The 26,959-nt window shown below is 57.4% G+C and overlaps 2 protein-coding genes across 2 annotated transcripts; one reads left to right on the forward strand and one right to left on the reverse strand.

The window, feature by feature from the left end:
* Nucleotides 1-3,017: 3,017 nt before the first annotated feature.
* Nucleotides 3,018-26,130, reverse strand: LOC122210288. The gene is made up of 7 exons (XM_042922911.1): nucleotides 26,112-26,130; nucleotides 25,412-25,553; nucleotides 24,485-24,647; nucleotides 11,608-11,662; nucleotides 5,438-5,541; nucleotides 3,318-3,422; nucleotides 3,018-3,086 (listed from the first exon to the last, which is right to left on the reverse strand). The coding sequence occupies exons 1-7, from the start codon at nucleotides 26,128-26,130 to the stop codon at nucleotides 3,018-3,020; spliced, it is 657 nt and encodes a 218-aa protein (XP_042778845.1).
* On the forward strand, nucleotides 21,563-23,682 carry FZD9 (frizzled class receptor 9). Its single transcript, XM_042921058.1, has one exon. The coding sequence runs from the start codon at nucleotides 21,563-21,565 to the stop codon at nucleotides 23,336-23,338; it is 1,776 nt and encodes a 591-aa protein (XP_042776992.1). The 3' UTR covers nucleotides 23,339-23,682.
* Nucleotides 26,131-26,959: the final 829 nt, after the last annotated feature.

The following is a 26,959-nucleotide window of genomic DNA, read 5'->3' on the forward strand; positions in this document are numbered from 1 at the left end:
GCTGCCCTTCAGGAGGCTGTGGCCCGAGAGGAAAAGGCAAGAGCCGTTCCCTTTGAATTCCTCAGAGGGAAAGATTGGTGGGGCTGCCGTAGTCTAAATGATGGCACTCCGCAATTTGGTGCCCCAGTGCCGTGTCATAACCCTCCCAAGACTCCCCGGGAGGGCCTCAGGTCAGGCACTGACAGTGAGGGTAGCCCACATTCTGTGTCCCGTGCCATTAACTCATTTAATCCCCCCCCCCCAATAGCAAAGCCCATACCTCCATTACTGTCAGTTCACAGCTGGAGAAACGGAAGCACCGAGAGGTTCGGCGTTTTGTCCAAGGTCACACAGCTAGTGAAGAGAGCCAGGCTTCGAACCCGGTTGGTTCTAGAGTCTCTGCTGTCAAGCCTGCCACTGTCGCACTGTAAGACTCCCCAGAGTGCAAGCCCCATGCAGACAGGGACCCGTCCTGTCTCGCCTACGCCGGAGCCCCAGCCCTGGAAGACTGCCTTCCCTGTAGGAGGTACCCCGTAACCATCTGTAGAATGAACGAGCAAGTCCCCACTGTGACGCTGGTGGGCGGAGACTGCTGAATATGTGCTGGGTGTACAAAGGAGGCTCAGAGAAGACTGACCCCTCCGAGATCTCCCAGGGCGTGGTGTGGCCAGAACCACTGCCCAAGGCTAATTAGACGAACGAAGTGCCTGCGAGTCTCTCCAAAGCAAGAACCTGGGGCAGGGTGAGGTTCTGCGGGCGGAGGCTGCCCCAGAGAGGCAGAGCCCAGTGAGTGGGCGGGGAGGGCACCGTGCCTGACGCTCATGTCCTAGCCATCACGAGAGACAGACGCCGAAGGCTGCTGTGCAATAACACTGAGCTTGGACACAAGGAAGAATCTGGGGTTTTCCACCATGACCTAGACTGTGGGTGGTGGCCAGAGACCCAGGTTCAAATCCCAGCTCCAGGGGTACTGCCGCCTGGGAAAGTCCACCCTGCAGGTGATTGTGAATAGCTCAAGCAGGCCCTTACCCACTTGGGCTCCTCCCAGACCTGGCCCGAGCGCTTCAGCCCCCAGGGAGCTGCCTCTCCCCAACCTCTCGCCAGGCGTGGATTTCCCAGAGAGAGGCCTGGACACTGGTGGGGTGTGATGTTGCCTCAAATAGGTCACTTTTCCAGCCGGTCACTTTTTCCCTGCTGCTGCTGACCCAGAGAGAGCTGGCACATTGGCCTGCCCGAAGGGAGGAGGTGGAAGGGAGGGGGGCGAGGAGAGAACCTGGACCCTGCCCAGTCTAACACCTCCCAGAGCTCCAGCCCTGTGCAGGGAGCGGTGGCGGGGGGGGGGGGGGTGTGCATCAGGGGAGGCCTGGGCCGCCAGCAGAGACAGCAGGCCTAAGACCGTGGGGGCCTTGCTTAAAACGCACTTCTGGCCCCACTCCTGGGAGTCCAGGGCCTGGAACCTCCATTGTGAGGAGCTCCCCAGATTCTTCCGACGCAGGCCTCAGACGCCCTTTGGGGCTCCCTGGCAGAGGAGCCCCACCCCCGCTTCCAGGGCGCCTTAAGTTCCTCCTTTCCTCTCTCTGTTCCTGGTTGCCGGGGAGGCCCGGGTGGTGCAGCAGGCCCCTCACCGCACCCGACCCTCATTCCTCACCCAGAGCTACCCAGCTCTGACTCTTCCCCAACCTGACTCGGCCAAGGATATGCACTGGCCCCTCTGCAGCCGGCCCGAGCCAGCCCGAAAGTCAGCGGTCTCGGCCTGGGGGACAGAGCTGCGGCGGGGGACCCTCCCCGCACCCCCTCCTGTGGAGACCAGGGGCAGGCAGCAAGCCTGGTGCGTGGTGGGGAGGAGGAGGTGGAAACTCTGTCCGGATGGTCAAATGAGGCATGACCAGAGGGCGGGGCCTGGGGGTGGGGGGGCCTGGCCGGCCAGCTCTGTTCCATGCACAAGCATGTGCAGGATGCCATGGGGCTATTTTTACTCCTGCCAAGGAAATAGCATGATTTATGTGAGGCCTGGTCCCCTTCAGGGCTATGTTATAAATACACCTGGCCCCACACTCGTGTTTGCTTGGAGAGGAAGCTCGGGCCCTGTCCTGGGTGGCCTCCCTCCTGCCTCCCTCCCAGCCTCACTGGGTCGTGTCCACGTGTGGCCTCCTCAGAATGCCCTCCCTCCTCCTGTGGTGGCTCAGCTCTCCTTGCTCATCAGGGCCTCACATGCTTTCAGGAGTGACAGCTGTCTGGGTGCTGGCTTTGATGAGGGAAAGAGGAGAGAGGCCTTGAATTTGGGGTTCATGCTGCCTCCAAGGGCCAGTCTGGGTAACAGGAAGGAGAGAGGGATCCAGGCAAGAGAGAGGCAGGCCTGAGAAACACACGGCCCCTCCTTGAAGATGTGCCCCTCCGACCAGAGTCCCTTCCCGGAAAGTAGGAGGCCAGACAGAGAGGGTGCCTGAGGGGCCTTTCTGGGCCCCGACTGGTCCCTGCCCTGCTCCCTGCCTTCAGCTCCCAGAAGGGCAGGTAGTGCTTCATCGTGGAAAAATCTAGTCTCGGGAGCACCGGCTGAGCTATTCCCTGATCGGCTCCGTGGTCTTAGGAAGTCCCGCAATTTCTTCTGAAATGGGTACAAAGATGCGTACCTTCTAGATTGATGTATGTGAGATTCAGCCCAGGCCAGAGGGACAGGGAGATATTCAGGGCAGGCAGCCTGCGTCTGACATCATTCTCATCCTCTGAGAAACCCTGGTCATGGGGCGGGGGGCACAGGGGCCGCACTGATCTGTGGACCCCACCTCTGCTCTGCCGGGAAGAAGGCAGGGAGGGCTGCTTCTCAGTGAGCTCCTGCGTCACTCAGTTCCTTCGTGGTCATTCAGTGCAGCATCCAAACCTTTCACAGAAGGCCAGGATTAGTCCCGTTACAGATACTAAGAGCTACAAGGAGCCCCAGAGGTCACCTAAGAATGACAGTCGGCTATTGCCACAAAAATGCTGTGTACCAAGCTGCTTGAAGACCCAGAAGCTTGAACCAACAAGCATTTATTTCTTGTTCATTCTGCCGGGCAGCTGGACTTGGCTCCAAGTCGGGTCCAGGACTGGCTCCACACGTCCCTCAACCTCTGTGGACAAGGAGGGGCTGGCTGGGGCGTGTCACGGCTGAGCCCAACCTAACGCTCCTGCCATGGAGGGGGGCGGTGGGGAAGGGAGTGACCATCGCTAACTGATAATCTCGTGAACTAACTTCCCGATCTGCCCCGGACGATGAGACGGGATCACGGAGATGCTCTGGGGCAAGGGGTGGCAGAAGGGACAGATGTCGCAGAATCCCCCCCCCACGACACCCCACTAACCTCAGCTCCATCCAGAGCCTTCTGGCTCCTGCTTCGATGGTGGGAGGTGGAGGGAACTGCTTCGTTATTCATATGCTCTGCTCTTCTGCAGTTCTGAGCTACGTCCTGGGAAAGGCCATGCAAAGAGGAAGAGGAGACGGGGGGGGGGGGGGGATGTCTAGCATCCAACCACACAACCGTGCCATCTTGAAAAGGAATGAACTTAATGCCAGCACCTTCCGCTGTAACTGACCAAGGTCCAGGCTTGGAGAACGACACTGGACCATAGTGTTTATGGTGAGAAAAACAATCCAGACAAGAAGAAGGAGGGCGGGGCGGGGGCCCCCACTTCCTGCACCTGGGATTCGTGGGAAAGCAAGTGACGACATTGCATGTCCCCACCTGGGCTTCTGGATAAATGGAGAAGGGAACCAGGGGTGGGGTTCTCTTGCCATTGGGACTGTGGAGGAAACCCCTTGGACTGAGCCACATCAAAGTGGACACGATGGCCAGCATGGTCAGGCAGGGGTAGCCTGGACACAGAGCTCTCCAAGGCCCCTCCGAGTGGGTCCTGCAGGACGAGTCCCAGGGTTAAAAGCCAGCCGTCAGCCACAGAGGCATCTGTGGTGGCCACGGTGCCACGTCAGCTAAGGGTGGGAGGGGGTGCAAGCCAGGCCCGCATCCTGGAGGCCGGCAGACCCCAGCAGGTGCCAGCACGGGCCCCAGGCCAGCAGAAGGCTGGACCCTTCATCCCTCGCTCCCTCTGCATCCAGGCCACCCTCTCTGGGAGGGAAGAGGAGTGTGGAAGCGGTGGTTCTGAGAAAGATGGGGTCTGTTTTCCTCTATGAAAGGCTAAGAGCCACTAGAAGGGAGCCTCATCAGTCATCTGAGCAGACACACAGGATACCCCCTGCCCGTCCCCACGCTAACACAGCCCTCACACTGCTGACGTCACTCCCCCCCAGAATAGGTCTGAGCGGTTCGCTCTCTTGCTTAACACTTGGGGCCAGCCCCTCGCCCGTGGGGCAGGGGTCCACCTTCCCCGCCTCTCTAGTCCCCCGGCCCCACAGCTGGATCCAGCCATGCCAAAGGAGAGAGACAGAGACCTCTGGTTGTCCCTTGATACCTCCTTCCCCTTCTTCTGTGGCATTTGAACCCCCGAGTTTTAGCTGGATATGCAGCCACCCAGAATAATCTCTTCGCTGTCCTTGTGGCTAGGGTGGTTACAAACCACGTTCTGGCCAACAGGTTATAAACAGTGTCACCTGTCAGCTTCTGAAAGCCTTCCTTCAGCACACTGGCATGTATATTCCCCCCCTTTTTTCTTCACCTCTTCCTCCACGCCACTGCCTGGAATGTGGGTGTGATGGCCGGGACTCTAACTGCCATCTTGGGCCAAGAGGTCAAAACCTGCATTCCAGGGATGTGCAGTGAGCTGGAAAGAGCCTGGGTCCCTGAGGAATTCATGGAGCTGAGACACCAAGTTAGCGGTGACTGCCTCCCTCTGGATTTTCCCATGAGAAGGGAGGCGGGGAGGGTGGGGAGAGAAGCTTCTATGTTGTTGAAGTGGCTACTGCCTTTCTGTCGCTGTAACTAACAAACACATGGAACTCACTGTTTCCAGAACGGGCCACATTCTTTCAGCCCTCCAGGTCTTTGCACCTGCTCCCTTTTCCTGTCCCCACTGCCACCCAACAGCCTGAGAAACTCCCATTTAGCTTTAAAAACTCATGCCAGACATCTTCTTCCCTGCAAAGAAACCTAAGACTACACTTATTTTAGGTGATTAATGAGCCGTTTCTTCTCGTTTTTCTTGCATTTTATTCTTAAACCCTCACAGAGTTAGCTGCTTCCGGTTGCGGGTCCCCCCCCCCCAACTCAGATTCACCCCAGGGTCAGCACCGTCTAGACTCCTGTCTCTCCAGCCCAGCAACATGCTCCTCGGGGACTCTGTGTCTTTACCCTCCTGGTCCTTTGTGAAGTTCGATTCATCATGGGGTCTGGTGGGTTTATGCAGGGCGGGGGTGATTCTAAATCGCAACCCTGCCCTCTCCTGTCATTCTGTCCCCCTCACGCCCGCCCCGGGCTGGCAAGGTGGTGAGGGTCAGCCGAGGCCAAGGGCAGGCAAGGTGGCCACGTACCTGGACTGTGCCAAAAACAGTGCTGGGCGGTGGGAGATCCGCTCTGTGGAGTGGAGGTGGGGGCCTCAGACCAGGGCTGCGGGTGATGTGCTCAGGTGTCCGGGCTGTGGACGGAAGGGAACAGGTGCACCAGGAGAGTGTAGATTCCGCTGCCTAGAACCTTATCCGGCCCAGCCCGGACACACAGTCCGGGCATCATTGCTTCAGCCATGGAGGGTCAGCTGGCCCCGGCTCTCCAGGGCACTGACTTACACGAGACCCTCTTTGTAACCAACCTCGTTGCTAGCAGGGACGTTGACAGCGTGCTGGGCCCCTCCTGGGCGGAGCTCCCCTACCCCTTCCTCCCCTGGTGACCCTGCTGGGAGGACTGGTCCCCGCACACACGGGGGAGAGGAGGGCCCAGCCACAGATGGTGGACACCCGGACCGGCCTCAGAGCCACACACCCTGAGAACAGACGGAGCCCCAGCTTCAGACTGAGCTCCACTAGTCTGAACGTGTCCGCGTGGGACCGGGCTGAAGTCAATTATGTCAGAGAGAAAAATCCATCTGTCCCTAAAGGGTCTGTTGTCTGGTTATTACAGAGTAACTCGTTGGGCAAACAAACCACGTCCAATAAGGTGGTGTGATTACAACGAACGGAAGGGACTCAGGATATTCCCTGGACTGGCTGATGATGAACTGGGCGTTGGGAATCCAAGTATTCCCAGGTTTCTGAGCACAAACCCCTGGCTGGATGTGACGTCACCGGCCGCAGTGAGGACAAGAAGAGAGGTAGAGGGGCAGGTGGGGGTGAGGGAAAGACAAGAACCCCGTTCTGGTTGCTGTGGGCGTGGGCTGTCCTAGCGGAGACACATGCCAGGCACTCAGTTGGATGTCGGGACTCAGAGGGCAGGCTGGGTGGGAAATGGGAATTTGGCAGCCACCTCGTACAAATGAGAGAGGTCCTTGGGGGGTTGGGGGGGGGGCGGTGGTGGGGAAGGTGCTGCCCTGCCAGCATTCGGAAGTAATGGGAAAGTTTGAGGCACACCCAGCACACGCAGGTCAAGGTCAGGGAACCAGATGCCTTTTCGGAGGACTCTGGAACGGAAGCTCCATGTGGGCAGGGACCTTATCACTTGTCTGCTTCCCCCATCTCGGCCCTCCTGGGGAGACTTCCAGACCCGCAGGTGGAGCGGACTGTGCCTCGCGCACCCCGGGGGGCTCCCCATTGGCATCAGGCATGCTGTGCTGTCGGGTATATGCCTTTTAAGGGAACATAAGTGAAGGAAGGCAGGATTCGGGGCCTGAGGTTGTGGAAACAAATGTGAAGGATCGGTTTCAGGAAGTAGGTGCCACCCGATGGGCCTTCTCTATGGGCACCAGGTGGGAGCAGGCAGAAGACGGGGTGCGGAGGAGTGCGAGGGGTTGCGTGCAGCCCCCACTCCCTGCTCTGTGTCCTTCTCATCCCCACAGCTCAAGGTGGGCTCAGCCTGCACATGTTGGGGGGGGGGGGATGCTGGGGGAGGCAGGGTCTGATCTTGCCACTCCCCTCACATCTGGACAAAAGAACCAGGACCACTGGGGCACGGGCCCTGAGTCTCCTTCCCCCCAATCCTGGGAGCTGTGACTTGTCCAGGTCAGGCAGCCCAGCGAGGGGCTTGCGGCCCTCCAGGCACTACACCCCCACCCCCTCCAGCCCTTTCTGCAGCTGGAGGCCATTTCCTTCCCCAAGGACACAGCCCCCCGAGGTGGCACAGAGGGTACAGGAGCCCGGGGACAGCCATCCACTGCAGAGCTCTTTCCACACCTCCGCTGCCTGTCCCCTGCCTGGGAACCCCTGCCGGGGGTCCCTGGCTCCTTGCTTCCTCTCCGGGGGCAGCCCTGGGTGAGGGCAGGACCTGGGGAGACTGGGAGGCCCAAATCTTCAGTGGGTCCTGTTCTCTCTGGGGCCAAAAAAATTTGGGGGTGGGGGCTCAGCCTTCTGTTCTGCCCCTGCGGCCACACAGCAACTACGGCCATGGGGTTGGGGTTGGGGGCGGAAAGAAAACCCCAACACCCCGCTTTCCACCCCAGGCCCCAACTTCTCTGTATTTGTTTATTTACCTTGGAAAAGGCCCCACGGCCCAGGCAGGAAATGGGCCAATTCCAGGAGGCTCGGCCGGGCTGGGGAACAAGGAGCCACATTGTGCTCCGTGCCCGGCTGCTCCCCACCCTGGGCCTGCCGCGGGAGCCCAGAGAGGGGGATCTGCGTGGGGGCCCGGCAGGAAGGAGGCGTGGGGCTCCAAGCCAGCCGTCCATGAAAGGGCTTCTGTGCGGGGGCGGGATGGGGGCTGCCGTGTCCCCACCCCTCCTGGGAGCGGACGCAGCAAGGATGCGGGGCAGGGGGCGGCCCCTTGCTATGGCCTAGGGCCCTCCTGGCACCGACCCGCCAGGTCAGGCGAGACACCCAGGAGCCGCCTGGCCACGGCGCCCCCTCCCCTTCCCGAGCAGATGCCACCCCTCCGTGGTGGGGACGTCCTGCCCTTAGCATCCCCTCCCTGGTCCCAATTCCTGCCAGGCAGCTGGCCCAACCTCAGGCCTCCCTGCGGAGAAGCCTGTAGGCTGGAGAGTCCTGTGGTCAGAGCCCTGCCCTGGCTGATGAGGGCCAAGCCGGTGTGGAGGTTGATGTCACCGTGGGGGCACTCGGGGAGGGCTGGCCCTTCCCCAGCTCTGGACTCTTCCCTACCAGCAGACTGTGTCCATGGGGGCTGATCGTTCATTCGTTCATTCACGTGGCTCCCTGTCTGTAGCCGCACACTCCCTTCCTCCCTATTCGTGCAGCCCTGACAGGCCACAGCCCCCTCCCCCAGGTCCCAGAGTGCCGGTCTGAGAATGGCACCCCATCTCTACGGTCTCCTGCAGAGGCTTCCCACTACTTTCTGGGTCAAGACACTCAGGGCCCTGCACACTCAGCCCCACCTGCCCTTAGGCCCCAGCACACCAATGATGGGATGTGGGGAGACAAGGGATGTGGGGGGACCTCCCCCTCTCAGCACTCAGTGGGGCTTTTGGATGAACATGTCCTTCAATCTGGAAGAGAGTCTGAGGGGGCTCAGAATTGGGATAAAGACCTGGGACAAGAAATGTATGCAGGAGTCACCTAGGACTGCCCCTCCCAGCTAAGTTACCACCCTCCACCCTGCCACTCAGGGCATGGCTCTGTGCCCCCACACCTGCAGGCCCTCACAGCCCCACATCACCCAGCATGTGTGTGTGTGTGTGTGTGTGTGTGTGTGTGTGTGTCTGTGTGTCTGTGTGTGTGTGTGCACGCGCGTGTACCTATCTGCACTAATCTCCGAATGGATCATCAGCCTTTCCGGCCGGGACTGGGTCTGTGTCCTCACTGTGTCCCCAGATGTGGGCCATAGCAGGTGCTCAGTAAATGTGTATGGGATGAAGGAAGCAGGAGAGGAAGGGAGGAACGAAGGAAGGAAAAGACCCGAATATAAAGAGAGATAATCTGCTTCCAGATGGGTGGGCTCGATATTGTAAAAGCGTGAGTTTCCCCAAATTAATCTATAACTTCAATAAAGTAATCTCTAAATCCAATAGGACTACTTAAGGAAGTAGAAGACACAGTTCTTCTAGAAGAGAAAGTGAGCAAGAAGGAGCCAAGACGATGATCCAGAGGAAAAAAGACGAGGACCTGCCCTTCTAGCTATTAAAGCAAATGACACGTTCACAATCATTCAAACCAACGAGTCCTACGCAGCCGATGCTGGGGGCACGGACGTGTGTCCCACACCGTTAGGAGCGGCTCTTCCTGTATGGACTCATCTGAACCTCAAGTTAATCTCCTTTCACAGCTCCTGTCATTTCCAGGTAAGGAAACTGAGGAAACACCCCACGCAGTGGGTACTATTACTCATCCAGTCCAGCTAGAATATTTTCATGCTGTGTGAAATGCTGAGCCACGGTTACTCAGGGGGCAGACTGAGCTTTGAAAGGGCCCAAGACCCATCCAGTGAAAAAAAGCTGCAGAATGGTACATACATCTTTGAAGGGGAACACAAGAAAACACCCGTTGTTCTGTATACACGTGCATGGAGGGAGGTGAGTGCATAGAAGTTTCCGGAAGGAAACAGAGTGAGACCCACCATCTCAACCCTGCAGGGGGGAGAGGGATGGGGACTTTTGGATTTCCCTTCATATACTTCTCGTGCCTCTTTCCTTCTTCCGTGGGAAAACCTAACACACAGAAACGTGCCCCAAATGTAGGTGTTCGCACTGAAACTTGTTATCAGACGAGCACCTGTGTGACGCCACCCGGCCAAGAGAGGGACACTCACTGCCAGTCCCAGAGCCCCTTCCTGCCCTTCCCAAACGTAACCAACTCCCGGTCCCTGCATGACTGCCACATCTACTTACCAATTATGATGTCACCTGCTTTGCATTTCTGTAACGTTTATCAAAAATAGCAAACCGGGGCACCTGGGTGGCTCAGTCGGTTAAGCATCTGACTTCAGCTCAGGTCATGACCTTACGGTTCGTGGGTTCCCCCCGCATCAAGCTCTGTGCTGGCAGCTCAGAGCCTGGAGCCTGCCTCAGATTCTCTCTCTCTCTCTCTCTCTCTCTCTCTCTCTCTCTCTGCCCTCCCCGTCTCTGTCTCTCAAAAATGAATAAGTATTGAAAAAAAATTGTTTTAAATAGCAATCTAATTTACTTTCGCCTGTTTCCAGGCTTTGTCTAAACGAACAGTAGGTATTCTGCTGGCCCTGGCTTCTTTCAGCCTTACGATTTAAGATTCACCACGTTGGTGCACGTAGCTTGTATAAAGACGCTAGTCTCAGGACGCCTGGCTGGCTCAGTGAGAAGAGTGAGCGGCTCTTGATCTCAGGGTCGTGAGTTCAAGCCCCACATTGGCTGTAGAGATTACTTAAACAAACAAACAAAAATCATGCTAGTGTCACTCATGGGGCTCCACCCTCATGACCTGTCAGCTGCCAAAGACCCCACCTCGTTACGTTACCTGCACACAGAGGGTTGGATTTTGGCCCAGGAATTTGGGGGAACACAGACACTCAGCCTATAAGATGTACGTGCCATCTATAAGCAAGCCCCAAACTGGAGACGGCCCAGATGTCCGTCACCAGAACAAACTGTGTCACGTCCATACAGCGGAGCCCCACTCGGCAATAAGAGCAAACAAATCACAGAGACTCACAATGACACAGAGGAGTCTCATAGACACCACGCCGAGCGCAAGAAGCCAGACACAAAGAGCAAATACCGTAGGATCCCATTTATAAGACGGTCCAGAACAGGTGCAGCAGAGCTGAGACACAAGCAACAAGAACAGCAGAGCGTCTGGCTGGAAGGGGACACGAAGCAGCCCTCGGTGGGGGGGGGTGGGGGGGCCTGGGGGGCGGCGCGGGCGGGGGGGAGCGCACATGCTCTGTTTCTTGATCTGGGTGGTGGTCACAGGGCCGTGTTCACTTTGGGATTTTTTTGTTTTTTAATTTTTTTATTTTTGAGTGAGAGCACGCGAGCAGGGGAGAGGGGCAGAGGGAGAGAGAATCTTAAGCAGGCTCTGTGCTGAGCGTGGGGCTCGAGCCCACAACCCTGGGATCGTGACCTGACCTAAAATCAAGAGTCAGATGCTCAACCGACTGAGCCACCCAGGCGCCCCCATATTCACTTTGTTACTAATTGGTCAAGCTGAACACGCAAGACTTGTGCATCTGAACATAAATTATATCTCAGTTAAAAAAACACACAAAAAACAACTATATGCATGTATCACTTTAATTACAAAAGTATTGGGGCACCTGGCTGGCTTAGTTGGAGGAACATGTGACTCTTGATCTCGGGGTCATGAGTTCCAGCCCCATGCTGGATGTGGCGATTACTTAAAAATAAAAATCATTTAAAAAATTACAAAAGTGAGGTGCCTAGATGGCTCAGTCGGTTAAGAGTCTGACTCGTAATTTCAGCTCAGGTCATGATATCGTGGTTTGTGGGTTCGAGCCCTGTGTTAGGCTCTGCCCTGGCAGTGCAGAGTCTGCTTGGGATTCTCTCTCCCTCTATCTCTGCCCCTCCCATGCGCTCTCTTTCTCTCTCAAAATAAATAAATAAATTTTTTAAATGCTACCTTTTAAAAAAAATTACAAAAGTATTATAAGTAAACAAAAGCATCCCAATTTTACTCACCTGTAAGAATGTCTTTGAGTCTGGATAGACACACATCCCACTGCCAACAGGGAACCTTCCAGAGAGGGGGAAGAGAAGGCATGAAGAATGTGAATTTTCACTTTTTTAAAAAATGTTTTAATGTTTATTTTTGAGAGAAAGAGAGAGCATGAGCTGGGGAGGGACAGAGAGAGAGGGAGACACAGAATCCGAAGCAGGCTCCGGGCTCCGAGCTGTCAGCACAGAGCCCAATGTGGGGTTCGAACCCACGAACCATGAGATCATGACCTGAGCCGAAGTCGGACGCTTAACCAAATGAGCCACCCAGGCGCCCCTGGATTTTCACTTTTTTTTTTTAATTTTTTTTTTAACGTTTATTTATTTTTGAGACAGAGAGAGACAGAGCATGAATGGGGGAGGGCCAGAGAGAGGGAGACACAGAATCTGAAACAGGCTCCAGGCTCCGAGCTGTCAGCACAGAGCCCGATGCGGGGCTTGAACCCACGGACCGCGAAATCATGACCTGAGCCAAAGTCGGCTGCCCAACCTACTGAGCCACCCAGGCGCCCCTGGATTTTCACTTTTTTTTTAAAGTTTATTTATTTGTAATCTCTACCCCCAAGATGGGGCTCAAACTCACGACCCCGAGATCAAGAGTCTCACGGTCTGTCAACTGAGCCAGCCAGGCGCCCCATTTCACTTTCTATTGAGTAAACTCGAAAGTGTGCACAGAACATAATGCTAGTTTTTAAAATATGTGTGATTATAAATTATATATATTCTGTTTCTTTCTCTTTAAAAAGAATAATCAGAAAGCAATGGCAATGAAGAGTCCACCCACAGTCAGCAGAGGGTTGTCCTGAGCCAAGACGTGGCCCAAGCTCAGGGAGGCGGCACAGATTAGCTAAGATGACAGGTGCAGAGCACGGTTTGAACCCAGGCAGCTGAATCCAGAAACTGTGTCCTGAACCATCCTGCGTGGGGCCTAGAGGCGTCAAAGATCCACGTGTGGTTTGCCCCAGGGGGGTGGGGATGCCTGCCGAAATGGTAGTACAGGCCACAGGAGAAGACGTATGGGAAGGGGGCTTCTGTCCTTCTCGTGGGATAACGCTCCCCTTGCCTCTCCCCAGAGCACACCCAGGAAGGACAAGCAACCGGCGAGGACCAGGGAGGGACCAAGATGGAGGGACATCCTCCCTGCCTGTGCCGCAGCTGGGAGAGACACAATGACGGGGCCATGGACGCGGGGACTCCCTGGTGGGATGACCTAAGGCAGAGAGGTAAGGCAGGGCATAGGCCAAGTGTCTGGCCCAAGGTCCAGCTGACCACTCAGCCTCAGTTTCCTCATCTGTAAAATGGGACAAATAAGGTCATGGGTATGAAAGGGCCTCACAGGACACAGGGAGTGGTTGGGACCATAATCTGAAAGAGTTGGAGCCTGGAAGGGGAGGCGGTCTGGGCTGTGAAGCAGTGGGAGGCCCTCCCTGGGCCGTACGGGGGGGGGGGGGGGCCTGGGGGCAGCGTCCACACCTTTTCCTCCACACGTCCGTCCCTGGCTGAGGGAGGCCACGGTCCGGAGTGGCTAAAGGTCATGCTTCTGCATCTGACAGGCCTTGTCAGGCTTCTGCCCTCACACCTTGAGAGGCCAGTGTGGCCTAGAGCCAGGCTCCTATGCTGGCTGCCCTGGAGGGGGGGGGCTGGGGCGGGGCAGGAGGAAGGCTCCAGAACACGTTCAGGAGCTCAGGACCGTCCAGCCTGGAGCCTCCCCAGGCAGGGGCGGAGTAAGGAGGTGAGACCCTTGGTGGTCAGGGCCCACTTGCCCCACAGGCAGGTGACTTTCCCTGGGGAAGCCCCAGAGGCCAGCCCTGCAGACCGCAGCTTCAGAAGGGGGGTGGTCCCGGGCCCTGGAGCCAAGGGAGACCCGGGCTGGGGAGCACGAGGCCCGTCCGCTGCCGGGACAGCCTATGGGCCTGGACCCGAGGCCCCCGGCTGCACTGGGCAGGGCGGCAGAGGCGGCAGGGGCCGGGCTGGGGCCTCCTTCCTCCCTGCTCGGCAGCTGAGGTTATTTTTTTCCCCTCCGCTGCTGCTGAATTTCCCTTCAAGTTGGATAAATAAGCAGCAGGTTCCAACGTCAACGAAACAGGAGCCGGAGCTGCCGCACAAAAGCGGCTTTCAGTAGCCGCGGGCGCCTCCGGGCCGCCCTGGCCCCAGGGTGGCTGCAGTAGCCCCAGCAGGGCTTGGGGCTGGACACAGGACGAGGGGCTCCCCAGAGGAGGGGTGCCTCTTCCCGGCGGCAACCCCAGAGTCCCTGCGCTGAGAGGGCCTGCTTCCTGCTCATAGCTCTGCAACCCTCTGCCTCAAATACCTCTCCCCTTCCCTTGGCCTGGTGAGAGCACCTTCCTCTCCAACACTCACGCACTCGCACTCGTCACCTCTTTGGGTCCCTGCCTGCACCCGCCCCCTGCCGCAGAGCCCACGCTTGTCCTTTGCCCCCCATAGCATGCCCTCCCTTAAAATCTTCCCAGGCTCCCCGTTGCCCAACGGTAAATCCCAGATTTCCAGCCTCCACTACGGACCCTGGCAGGCTGCTGCCTTTTTCTCTCCAAAGCTTTTGCAAAGGCTGTGCCCTCTGTCTAGAACACCCTTCCCTCTCTTCTACCTGGCTCCCACTTAGCTTTGAGACCCAGCTCATGTATCACCTTCTGACACGCACCCTGGCGTCTCTCTAACCGCAGCAATCGGCTGACACCACAGTGGTGGCTCTCCCATCTACGACTCGGGCTGTCCCTGGGCCGCCAGAGAGCAGGCGGCCAGGCCAGCCCTGCCTGTGCTGTGTGAGCAAAGGCTCCCGGCGCAAAGGAGGTGCTCAGTTAACATTTGCTGCCGAAAGATGTGATTCCTACAAAATCACATTAACATTCCGCTCATGTAAACTAAATGCAAACCAAACTGCACTGACCGCAGTCCCGCACCTGGGAAGGGGAGAGAAGGTACAAGACAGCTTTTGGGGGTGAAGAATATATTCACGATTATTATTTTTTAATCCTGGCACTATTGCTTGCCCTTAGGCCAGTAGTTTTAACTCTCCCTAAGCCCATGAAAACTAAAATAAGAGCCATCTCATAAGGTGTTAAGAGGACCAAATAAGATATAAATTAGGGGTGCCAAGCTGGCTCAGTTGGTAGAACATGCGACTCCTGATCATCTCCGGGTCCTGAGTTCGAGCCCCACATCGGGCACAGAGCTCACAAAAAAAAAAAAAAAAAAAAAAAAAAGGTAAATGAATACTTAAAATATGGTACTTTTTTTTTAAGTTTATTTACTTAGGGGTGCCTGGGTGGCTCAGTCGGTTAAGTGTCTGACTTTGGCTCAGGTCATGATCTCATGGTTTGTGAGTTCGAGCCCCGCGTCGGGCTCTCTGCTGTCAGCGCAGAGCCTGCTTGGGATCCTCTGTCCCCCTCTGTCACTGCCCCTCCCCTGCTCGCTCTCTCTCTCTCTCTCAAAAATAAATACACTTTTTTTTAAAAAGTGTACTTATTTATATTGAGAAAAGGAGAGTGGGGAGGGGCAGAGAGAGAGAGGGAGAGAGAGAATCCCAAGCAGGCTCTGACCACAGCCCAACGCAGGGCTTGATCCCATGAACCCTGAGATCATGACCTGAGCCAAAACCAAGAGTGGGATGCTCAACCAACTGAGCCCCCCGGGCGCCCCAGGACTTATTTTTAAGTTCGTTTCACACTATACTGGCCAGTTATTGTATCTAACAGTTAGGTACCAGTTATTAACATTTTAATGTGCTAGTGCCTGGCAAGATAGTTGCATTTTAACCAGAAGATACTCATTATCTGCCTCGATTGTGGTGATGATTCCACAAGTATATCCATACGTCAAAAGTCATCAAATTGTACACTTTATTTTTTTTAAGATTTTATTTAAGTCATCTCTACACCCAAGGTGGGGCTCAAACTCACAACACCGAGATCAAGAGTTGCACACTCTACCGACTGAGCCAGCCAGATGCCCCAAAATTGTACACTTTAAATATGTGAATTGCACATCAATAATGTACCTCAATGATGCTGTAAAAAAAACTCATATACCCGTTGATCTAACAAGTTCTCAGACTCTATGCTATAAAAATAAAAGCACAAGTACATTCAGCATTTGACAAACATTTTCTATAAAGGGCCAAATAGTAACTATTTTCTGCTTTGTGGGCCATGTAGTCTCTATCACAACTCCCTCTGCTATCGTAGCTCAAAGACTGCAGATTCTGTGTCAACCAGTGAGCATGACTTTGTTCCAGTAAAACTTTATTCACAAAAACAGGCAGCGGGTCCAGATTTGGCCCGTGGACCACATTTTGCAGACCCTGAATATAGATACATATATTCATTTATCTGCATGGTAATAGAAATCATAACAGAAACCACCTAAATGTCTATCTAAAGGGGATTAGCTAAATAATTTATAATAATTCCACACAGTGGGAATCAGAGTGACAGTTAAGAAGAATGGGTTAAGGGCACCTGGGTGGCTCAGTCAGTTGAGTGTCTGACTTCAGCTCAGGTCATGATCTCACGGTCCGTGAGTTTGAGCCCCGAGTCGGGTCTGAGCCTGCTTCGGGATTCTGTGTCTCCTTCTCTCTCTGCCCCTCCCCGGCTCGTGCTCTGTTTCTCTCTCAAAAATAAAAATTTTAAAAAATTAAAAAAAAGAAGAAGAATGGGTAATGGGTTGGATCCTGTGTATCGACACAGGAAGACATTCGTGACAGATTATTTTCAAATAGTTTATTATGAGACTTTAAAATGAACAGAAAGTTGAACCAAGAATGTAGATTCCACCATCGACATTGTGCTATGCTTATATTAATCATCTATCCATCCATCTATCTGTATCCATGATAAATTTTTAGGTGAGGAAAATGAGGTGTAAAATGTAGAATATTCATTCCATTTCAGTAAAACAAAAGCTAAGAAAAGACTAAACTATGCATGTATGTGTTTGCAAAGTAAGAAAGTATCAGAAGAGGTGTCTGAACTTTTTAAAAAAAATTTTTAATGTTTATTTATTTTTGAGAGAGAGAGAGAGAGAGAGAGTACAAGCGGGGGCGGGGCAGAGAGAGAGGGAGACACAGAATCTAAAACAGGCTCCAGGCTCGGAGCTGTCAGCACAGAGCCTGACGTGGGGCTCAAACTCACCAACCGCAAGATCATGACCTAAGCCAAAGTCGGATGCTTATCCGACTGAGCCACCCAGGCACCCTGAGAAGTGCCTGAACTCTTAATGTTGGTTGTCTGAGGGCTGGGTTTGTAAAGAGAGGGGAAAGGATTACTTCTCTCCTCACCTCTAATGCTGATCAGTTGTGAAAACTGGAAATGCCCTAATAAGGAGTTTTTTAAATGCTTCTTTAGTAAGAATAGAACAGTCCAGGCCAGCCCTGGACACCCCCATAAAGGGAAATCGAGTCAGAACCAGGGTTCAGGGAGGTGGGCCCATTCCCTGAGCACCACCGAGCATGTCAGCTGGCCCTGCCCCGTGCACAGGCACGCGTGCACACACACACAAGCAACCAGGCCCCTGCATGTCCCTGTGCAAATGCACACACTTACCTCGCCCCTGCCTCCCCTGTCCCAGCACTGCCCACCTCTGCCTGCCCAGACTGTGGCATCACTCTGCACCTGCCCCTGCCCAGGAACAGGGGCATCATTGTAGCTTGGCGGGCCCTCCCCAACCAGCGACAGCCCCCCTGAAGGGTGTCCTGGCACCTGGGCACCCGGAGAAGGTGCGGGATGGGCCTGCTTACTCCCACAAACACCTCTGTGCTCCAGGGCCCAGTCAATACCCCTCCCCCGCCCTCAGGCTCCATTTGCATTCAGGCTCTTCCAGAAAGATCTCCGACCCCCTCCTCATTACAACATGCTTTTCATTCAACAAACTTTGATGGGAGCTTGTCCCGGCCAGGCACCCAAGACACCCAGGCTGGTGGGGAAGAGGGCCCAGCTACAGGCACCAGGGCCATCCAGCAGGGGAGTGTCCTCGAGGAGGCAGGGTCAGAGCCAAGCTGGGGAAGGGCAGGGCAGCAAGTGTCCAGTGGGAGTGATATGTGGCCATAGTCAGGGAGACCGTGGGAGGAAGGGCCTCTGGGAGTGCAGGCGAGGGTGACAAAAGGGGCGTGGGGGACACAGGTGGGGAGGTGTCCCTTCCCACGTGTGCAGGACCCCCAGGAAGGAAGGCCTCCCCCGGGAGGAGCTGAGAGAGGGTTCCACTACCCCCTCGCCCCTGTCTCCGGCCCCTCTGCCCAGTGAAGCAGGAATGGGGGTGGGCACTGATGGTAATCCCCCTCCTCCCAGTCCATAGTCTCCCTTTCAGGGAGCCCTCGGGTATTGTTCTGCCTTTGTAAAGAGGGAGATCGAGTGACAAAGCCGGGTGGGTGGGCAGGCAGGCGGCCCAAGAGGCCTCTTCTCTCCAGGCAGCATCTGCATGGGGGAGGGGCCCTTCCACACCCCCACCTCTGGCTTCCCAGGAGCAGCTGTTGCCATGGTGAGAGTCCAGGCATCCCCCAGCTCCTGGGGCGCCCTCTCCCCCATTGCTACATAGGAAGGGCCCCCAGACTCCTCTCCGCCCTGCTGGGGGACAGGAGCACAAAAAACCTGGCTCCCAGGCCAGGGCTGGTGGTGGGAAAAGCCTCCACTGGCCTCAGCCTCCCCGCCCGGCTGCCAGCAGAGGGGCACCTCTGGAGCCCCCACCTCCTACACACACCCTGACGCGGGGCCCCCGCTATCATTCATGCACCTCTGCCTCCTGGAGGCCAGACACACAGAGAAATAAAATGTTCCCAAGGTCCTCGAGCAGCTGCTGGTATTAGGGTGGAGTGGGGATGGATGGAGGGCTAACTGTGAGTGCACAATGCGGGGACAAGGACCCTGGGCCCACAGAGCAGACCCTCCAGCCCCATCTAGGAGAGCTGGGCTGGGGGACTGCCCCTGCGAGGTGATGCTGGAGGCTGGTTGTGCCAAGCAGGGCAGGAGAGAAAAGGTCTCCTGGTCTGGGGAGATTGGAGGCATGATGGCGGGATGTGGCTTGGTGCTTCCATTGAGGGGGTGGGGAGGTGGGGGGGATACAGTGGGCGGGGGAAGTCACGGCAGGAAATGAAGAGGCGAGTTGGGGGCTGTGCCTGGAAGGGCTTCATCCCCAGGAGCATGGGCTTCACCCTGGGCAATGGGAAGCTGCTGCTGACATTTTGGGAAACTGTTATCCTTGACCAGGGGGTCAATGCCAGGTCCTTTTTTTGCAAGATACCCTACCTCCTTGGGAAGGTCGGGAGCTTGTAGCCGCACCCGTCGTGGCTCAGGTGGGCTGAGTGCACGCTATGCGCTGGCCACAAGGCTGTATGCCCCTCCACGGATGCCCAATCTCACGGGGCCACTCCGAGAGCATGAGGCTGGGTGCACACCCAATACAGAGCGCCCCCCACCTTTCCTTCTCCCTTCCCTGCAGGCAAGTCTCTACATGGTGTGAGTGCACCAGCCTGAGTCTCCACCACGTGCCACAAGGGGCAGGTGCCCTTCCTCTGCTGGTGACAGGCAGCCTCATGCCGTGGAAGAGCCTGAACGCCCACCCTGATCCTTCCGAGCTGTGTAATCCCAGCAAATTATCTGGGGTTTCCTGTGCCTCAATTCCTCATCTGTAAAATGGTTACAGAAGTCCTTGCAAGACTGTTAGGAGGGTTAGAAAGGCCACTGTGTGAAGTGCCTGGCCCAGGGCCTGCTTCGTTCACGGGAGGTCCTGGGCCCCTCTCCCAGCCCCCCTGCAGGGCAGGTCTCTCCCTCAGCCTATCTCTCAGCACCCTGAGCAGCTGCTAGTGCGTCTGGACCTGTGGAGTCTGAGTTTTCCAGGTACGTCTAAGTCAAGGGGGTGAGGACAGACGGGGCAGGGCCTGGGGTGGGGGTGGGACCATAGTCTCTAAGTGAGTCCCAGACCAGAGCAGAGCCCTGTGGGTGGTCTGCTGGGTGGCATTTGTGTTTCCCTGCAGAGCTTCTCTGGGAGCCATGGTGGGAAGCGGGCAGGGCAGACACAGGTGCTCTGGGACTCCAAGTGGCCCCCAACAACCCCAGGCAGGGTGGGCCGCCTGGGGTCGCCGTTCCAGATCTCACTCATTGTCACGGGCGGACTGAGCCACACCCGTAGGGGGTCACAGATACCGCACTGTGCACTGGTGAATCCATCTGTACCACGAGGACAGTCCTCCTCGCTCCCCGTGGTTGAGGAGCTGCCCATGGAAGCAGGGGGGTAACAGTCTCATGTCATCCTGATGGCTCTCAGGTTTAGGTGAGGAGGGTATGAGGTGGACTCCTAAGGTACCCGTGGGACGTTGCTGTGTATCGCCCCTCTGCTCTGCAGGCACAGGAAGGAGAACAGGGCTCTGCCGGGGACTGGCGGGTGGTGGGGAGTGAATCTTGGAAGTTCTCATCACTGGTGAAAAAAAAATGTGTAACTGTGTACCATGCCAGATGGTGACCACTTGACGTGGGGGCTGATTATTTCCCAATGTGCGCAAACAGCGAGTCATGCTGTGCATGTGAAACTAATATGAGGTTATGTGTCAATTATACTTTGATTTTAAAAGCCCAGAGTCCATGGAGCACCTCGGTGGCGCTCTGGGGGGTCTGTTGAGCCTCCAACTTCGGCTCAGGTCATGATCTTGCGGATCGTGAGTTCGAGCCCCACATCGGGCTTGCTGCTGTCAGCCACAGAGCCACTTTGGATCTTCTGTCCCCTTCTCTCTGCCCCTCCCCTGCTTGTCTTCTCCCAAAAATAAATTTTAAAAAATAATCAATAAAAAGCCCAGTCTTTCAGCTCTAAGGGAAGCACTTTCTAAGGGTGTCCCAGAGGTGGCAAGGTGGCACCCTGGGGGGGGGGGGGGGGCGGAGCCTGTGTCCCCCAGGGGAGCGCAGCAACCTTATGAAACCAGTACGGGGGTGGGGAGAGCGCCTGGCTGGTGCAATTGGTAGAGCATATGAGTCTTGATCTCGGGGTTGTAAGTTCGGACCTTACTCATTTAAGATTACTTAAAAAAATTAGTATCTTAAAAACAACAAGAAAACAAAACAAGAAAAATAAGTTCGGAGACAGTAACAAATGCAACACCTAATAGCTTCATACCCGTGGGTATGTCACTCCTCTGAGCCTCAGTTTCCCCACCTGGATTGAGGAGTAGAGACCAATGAAGTCAAGTGTGCAGCGTGACCCATAAGCAGCATGTGTGCTTGTTTTTACAGGATTATCTATCTGCCTGTTTTACAGAAAAGGAAACTGAGGCTGAGGGAGAAGAGCCCAAACTCACATACAACTGGTGAAGGCACAGGAAGCACTGGAATACAAGCCACTGGAATACAAGCCGGAGGCTTCCCAACGCGTGGAGGCCTCTAACAATGGTCTGCCGCCTGGGGTAAAGAGAAGCGACCCGGGGTGGAGGGCGGGGGAGTCTTCGATTGTCATGTCGCTGGGAGAGCGGGGAAAGCAAGGGAAGGGGAAGCACCGAGTGCGAGCGCGCGGGTCCAGGACGCACGTGCAGCCCATACCGCCGGAACTCGCCTACGCGGATGCCCCGGCGCGGCGGCGAGACGCGGCGCCTTTAAAGCCCGGTGGGGGGGCGTGCCCAGCGCGCGGAGGGCCCGCCTCTGGGCGTGTCCGCCAGGCGCCCCGCCCCGAGGCTTGTAGCGGCGGCCCCGGGAGGCGGCGCCGGCTCTGGCTCCGCGGCCGCTCGAGTGGCAGCGGCTGTGGCGGCTCAGCGGGCTCGGTGCCTCCTCTCCCTCGGGCGGCTTCCCTGCGCGCTGCCGGGGCGCCCGGACGCACGAGGGCGGCTCGGCGATGGCCAGCGCCCCGCGACGTGGCGGGCGGGCACGGGGGCGCCGGACGGCGCGGCCCGAGTGAGCCGGGGCCGCCCTCCCGCCCTCGGCCGGGGCCGCCCGGGATGGCCGTGCCGCCGCTCCGCCGGGCGCTGCTGCTGTGGCAGCTGCTGGCGGCGGGCGGCGCGGCGCTGGAGATCGGCCGTTTCGATCCGGAGCGCGGGCGAGGGCCGGCGCCCTGCCAGGCGGTGGAGATCCCCATGTGCCGCGGCATCGGCTACAACCTGACCCGCATGCCCAACCTGCTGGGCCACACGTCGCAGGGTGAGGCGGCCGCCGAGCTGGCCGAGTTCGCGCCGCTCGTGCAGTACGGCTGCCACAGCCACCTGCGCTTCTTCCTGTGCTCGCTGTACGCGCCCATGTGCACGGACCAGGTCTCGACGCCCATCCCCGCCTGCCGGCCCATGTGCGAGCAGGCGCGCCTGCGCTGCGCGCCCATCATGGAGCAGTTCAACTTCGGCTGGCCGGACTCGCTGGACTGCGCCCGGCTGCCCACGCGCAACGACCCGCACGCGCTCTGCATGGAGGCGCCCGAGAACGCCACCGCCGGCCCTGCGGAGCCCCACAAGGGCCTGGGCATGCTGCCCGTGGCGCCCCGGCCCGCGAGGCCCCCCGGCGACCCCGCCTCTGGCCCGGGCGGCGGCGGCACCTGCGAGAACCCAGAGAAGTTCCAGTACGTGGAGAAGAGCCGCTCGTGCGCGCCGCGCTGCGGGCCCGGCGTCGAGGTGTTCTGGTCGCGGCGCGACAAGGACTTCGCGCTCGTCTGGATGGCCGTGTGGTCGGCGCTGTGCTTCTTCTCCACGGCCTTCACCGTGCTCACCTTCCTGCTGGAGCCCCACCGCTTCCAGTACCCCGAGCGCCCCATCATCTTCCTGTCCATGTGCTACAACGTCTACTCGCTGGCCTTCCTCATCCGCGCGGTGGCCGGCGCTCAGAGCGTGGCGTGCGACCAGGAGGCAGGAGCACTGTACGTGATCCAGGAGGGGCTGGAGAACACGGGCTGCACGCTCGTCTTCCTGCTGCTCTACTACTTCGGCATGGCCAGCTCGCTGTGGTGGGTGGTGCTGACACTCACCTGGTTCCTGGCAGCGGGCAAGAAGTGGGGCCACGAGGCCATCGAGGCCCATGGCAGCTACTTCCACATGGCGGCCTGGGGCCTGCCGGCCCTCAAGACCATCATTATCCTGACCTTGCGCAAGGTGGCGGGCGACGAGCTGACCGGGCTCTGCTACGTGGCCAGCATGGATGCGGCCGCCCTGACGGGCTTTGTGCTGGTTCCCCTCTCCTGCTACCTGGTGCTGGGCACCAGCTTCCTCCTGACCGGCTTCGTGGCCCTCTTCCACATCCGCAAGATCATGAAGACAGGCGGCACCAACACGGAGAAGCTGGAGAAGCTCATGGTCAAGATTGGGGTCTTCTCCATCCTCTACACGGTGCCTGCCACCTGCGTCATTGTGTGCTATGTCTATGAACGCCTCAACATGGACTTCTGGCGCCTTCGGGCCACAGAGCAGCCCTGCCTGGCAGCCCCCATGCCCGGGGGCCGGAGGGACTGCTCACTACAAGGGGGGTCGGTGCCCACCGTGGCTGTCTTTATGCTCAAGATCTTCATGTCGCTGGTGGTGGGCATCACCAGCGGGGTCTGGGTGTGGAGCTCCAAGACTTTCCAGACCTGGCAGAGCCTGTGCCACCGCAAGATGGCAGCTGGCCGGGCCCGGGCAAAGGCCTGCCGGGCTCCCGGGGGCTATGGCCGTGGCACCCATTGCCACTATAAGGCCCCCACCGTGGTCTTGCACATGACTAAGACGGACCCTTCTCTGGAGAACCCCACGCACCTCTAGGGACACAGGCCTGTGTGGGGCGGCTGTTGCCCCCTCCTGCCCCTCCCCCCCCGGAGGAGACAGCTGACTAGCAGCTGCCCAGCTGTCAAGGTCAGGCAAGTGAGTGCGAGGGGCCGAGGACCAGGGCGTGGAGCCTCTCCTTCCACCCTCATTCACGGAGACCCAGTGAGGCTCACTCCCCTGTGGCCCAGTGGAGGGGGCGGGCCTGGCCAGGTCCCCACAGGGTCCTGGGGGAGCAGGTGGAGAGGAGGAGGGGCAGAAGGGGGCATGGTCCAGCAGGGAGTTTATTTAATGATGTAATTTATTGTTGAGTTTCTCTGGAAGCTGTGACTGGAATAAACCCCCGTGTGGCACTGCTGAGTCCTCTGTGGGCTGGGAAGGGGGTAAGGTCAGAGAGTGAGGGTCCTGTAGGAGTCCCTCTGGTGGGGTGAGCTGGGTGGCTGCTGGCCTCATGGCCCCGGCCCCATTCTCTGCCTCCCCGCCGGTCAGGAGGACGTCCCTGTGGAGCAGCTGTCTTTGCAGGAGTCCCAGATTCTGTGTGTGTGCGTTGTCCCTTCTCACCAGTCTTTGCCCTTTGCCCGAGTCCTGGGTTCCCGCTTCCCAAAGTGTAACCAGGATGCCTGCCAGGATACTCAGGAATCCCCTGAGAGGACACCTCTGGCCCTGGGGACTCTAGCCTGTTTGGTGGCCCTGGGAAAGACTGCTTTCTTCATTTGTATAGAAAACGAGGGCATCAGCCTGTCTCCAAAGTTCCCTTGGGGGCTCAGGACCTGCTCCCGCTGTCTCCTATAGGCTGTCCTACTGTCCCTTCCCTGGGGCCTAAGGGCTAAGGCTGGAATGACTGTCCTCATTGCCTTCCAAGATTGCTGGTGTGTCCACCTCTCTCCTTGGGCTCCTAGTCAGGACACCCCACGGCATCCCTTCATCTTACCAGGTGGAGTGGAGATGGGGCAGGACTGGCTGGTATAGGGGCATCTTGGTGGCACAGACACAGGGGATGGTGAAACTCTTGAGCAGCTCCGAAAGGGCTGCCGAAGGACTTGGGGTGCTGGGCACCGTGTGAGAAATGGGGCAGGTGCGGGGGCATATGCGTGGCTGCTCCAGGCCAGCTTACACACTCATATGCCCAGGGACAGGAAAAGGTACCTGTGTATCCGTGCGCCGGGCTTCGTCATCTCTGCCCACTGTAAGGAGTGTGTGGCTGTCCCAGAGACGCCCATCGGCTTGGGGCAGGAGGTCAGACCCCAGAGCCCCATCTTGGCCTCTGCTTTGGCCACTGTGACTCCAGCCAGGTGTATCGGTCATTGTCCTGGGTGCATGATACAGAGCCGGCATTCAGTGTCACTGCCAAGAGGCTCCAAGGGTCCAGCCTCACTTCAGAACCAAGGGGAGGCTCAAGGCCGACTGCTTCCTGTGAAGCAGGGCTGAGTGCCTAAACCCAGGGCCTCTCAGGCCGGAGCTCTTTGCCCTGCACCAGCCACCAAGCTCTGCGGGACAAGAAGGAAGCCAAATGGAGCCCCAACAGGCTGTGTCAGACTCCCATCAGGAGCTAAGAATTAAGGGCTGTCCCTCAGCACAAGCAGCAGCCCAGAGCCCCCAGGAGAACTCTGCCGCCTCGGCACCTTGGGCTTGTGCATTTCATGCACGGGACGGCCCAGCCCATCCAAATCTTTCCTTCTCAGAGCACACAGGAGGCCCTCTTGCCTTCTCTACAGCAAAGCCAAGTGACCCTAACACCTTGTAACTCCCTAGGAGGGTCCTTGACTGACAGATTGTGCCTCCTGAATGTGACAGGGGCCCAGGTTGGAAGGGGAGACGGTGGCTGCGTGGATTGGGCTTGCAGGCCAGGTCTGCAGGGAGTGGCCCCAGTTCACCCCTGTCCCTTGCCAGTCAGCGGCCCTGGGAGAGATGATGCTTGACTAAGTCCCACCCAGCGGAAAAAATTTGGGCTCCCAGGACAACTGGGAGGGGGGTGATGGAGGGTAAGGGGCTCTGCCAGCAGCCTCTCGGCACTTGGGGACACTGGAAGGTCCCAGACCCCGGGAGAGAAGGAAGGAATCGTTTATTAAAGACCTTTTACAGAAGTCCTCCATTAGATCCTTCTCTCCCCATTTTCCAGATGGGAAGTGTGGAGTGCTTGGCTGGCTCAAGGTCACACAGCCAGGTAGCGTGCAGCCTCCAGAGCCTTTGATTTCCACCGCGCCACGGATTCCACCTGGGTGGGCAAGGGATGGCGGGTGTTATAACCTAGGGTGGTTTTGTCCAGAGAAACAACCCCCCACCAGCCCCCAAAAAGAAATTCCAGAGCCCAAGGGAAGTGTCTCAGAAAGCAACACCTGCTGGCCAGTCACTGTGTGTCCCCGGCCCCTCCCTGCCGGCCTTGTGCGTGGGAGACCCAAGTTAAGGGAACTCCTTAGCCCTGACCTATTAGTTCCAAGGAAATGATTCAAAGTTCACAGGAATCGGTGGCAGTGATCTTGACCAAGGTCAGCCTGAGGAGAGGCCCCAGAGTGTCAGTGGCTGCTCACGGCCACACCCCGGAGGCAGAAACTCCAGGACTGCCCTGAGTGTGAAAAGGTCTGAAGGCTCCGGGCAGGGGCAGTGGTGGAAACTTCTCTTCCCACCCGGTTGGACTTTCTCAATATCCTGCTAAGGAGGCCCTGGCTCCCGGCAATCCAGATACCACCTCACTGCCACACACCGCCCCCCCCCTTCCCCAGACACCGCAGCAAACCCCCCATCCCCTGGGGACACTGCCACCCCACACACACACCTGCAGCACCCTCCCCCATCCTCTGGGGACGGGGTCTGAGGAGAAAGCCCAGGCAGGACAGGGGAGAGGTCTCCGTTGATTCCCAGGAGCAATGCCTCAGACCCGGTCCTCAGGAGGAAAAGTTCTCTTGTCCCCTCTTGCAGTAGTCAACGGAAGTTGGGCGGCTCCCCGAGGTCGCGCCCACAGCAGGGAGGATGGGCTGATGGTTTAACAGGACCAGGGTGCTGACCTCAAGAAGACGTGGCCCCCGGAACACCATCCTAGGGGAGCCTGAGAAGCCCACTGAGGAGAGGACATCACAGAAGTGGCCGAGCCCCCGAGTCCTGCTGTGACTGTGTAGGAAATGCACAGAGGCCCACAGCTCCCTTCCCCAGAGTGTGAGCACTCGTCAGACCGGAGCTGACCTTGGGGCAAACTGCTCACTCAAGCCAGGGGCCCGGCTCGGAGCTCACACTCCCCGAGCGTGGACTCCACAGAGCAACCCAGGGTTTTGGTTTCTCCTTTTTCTGCCCATTTTACCCAACGCTGCCCCAGGTTCAGGTGGTCAGGAGTCGGCAGTGTCCCTTCTTGGTCAAGGGGCTCACAGAGTGTGCTCTGCAAAATCTTTGAATCCCAGAAGCAGATTGCCACCTAGCAGTGACCTACTGAACCAACCACTCTGACTTGATAAAAACGCCCAGCATAAAAAATAAATGGAGACATAAATAAAATTGCTTACGTGGTAGAACTGATGAAGCAGAGTACAAGGGAATTCATATTTTCACTCTTTTTGCGTTATGTTTGAAATTTTCCTGGAAAAGAAGTGTTTTAAAATGTCTGGGATGCCTGGGTGGCTCAGTTGGTTGAGC

This window comes from Panthera leo, chromosome E3, assembly GCF_018350215.1.
Source record: "Panthera leo isolate Ple1 chromosome E3, P.leo_Ple1_pat1.1, whole genome shotgun sequence".
In the NCBI taxonomy this organism is placed as follows: Eukaryota; Metazoa; Chordata; class Mammalia; order Carnivora; family Felidae; genus Panthera; species Panthera leo.

Coding starts and splice junctions, on each gene's coding strand:
- FZD9 (XM_042921058.1), top strand. CDS start 21,563: ATGGCCGTGCCGCCGCTCCGCCGGGCGCTGCTGCTGTGGCAGCTGCTG.
- LOC122210288 (XM_042922911.1), bottom strand. Junction 11,663..24,484: donor CCCGGCGCACGGATACACAG/GTACCTTTTCCT, acceptor CCTCTCTGGAAG/GTTCCCTGTTGGCAGTGGGA. Junction 3,423..5,437: donor CTGTTTTTGGCACAGTCCAG/GTACGTGGCCAC, acceptor GGCCTTTCCCAG/GACGTAGCTCAGAACTGCAG.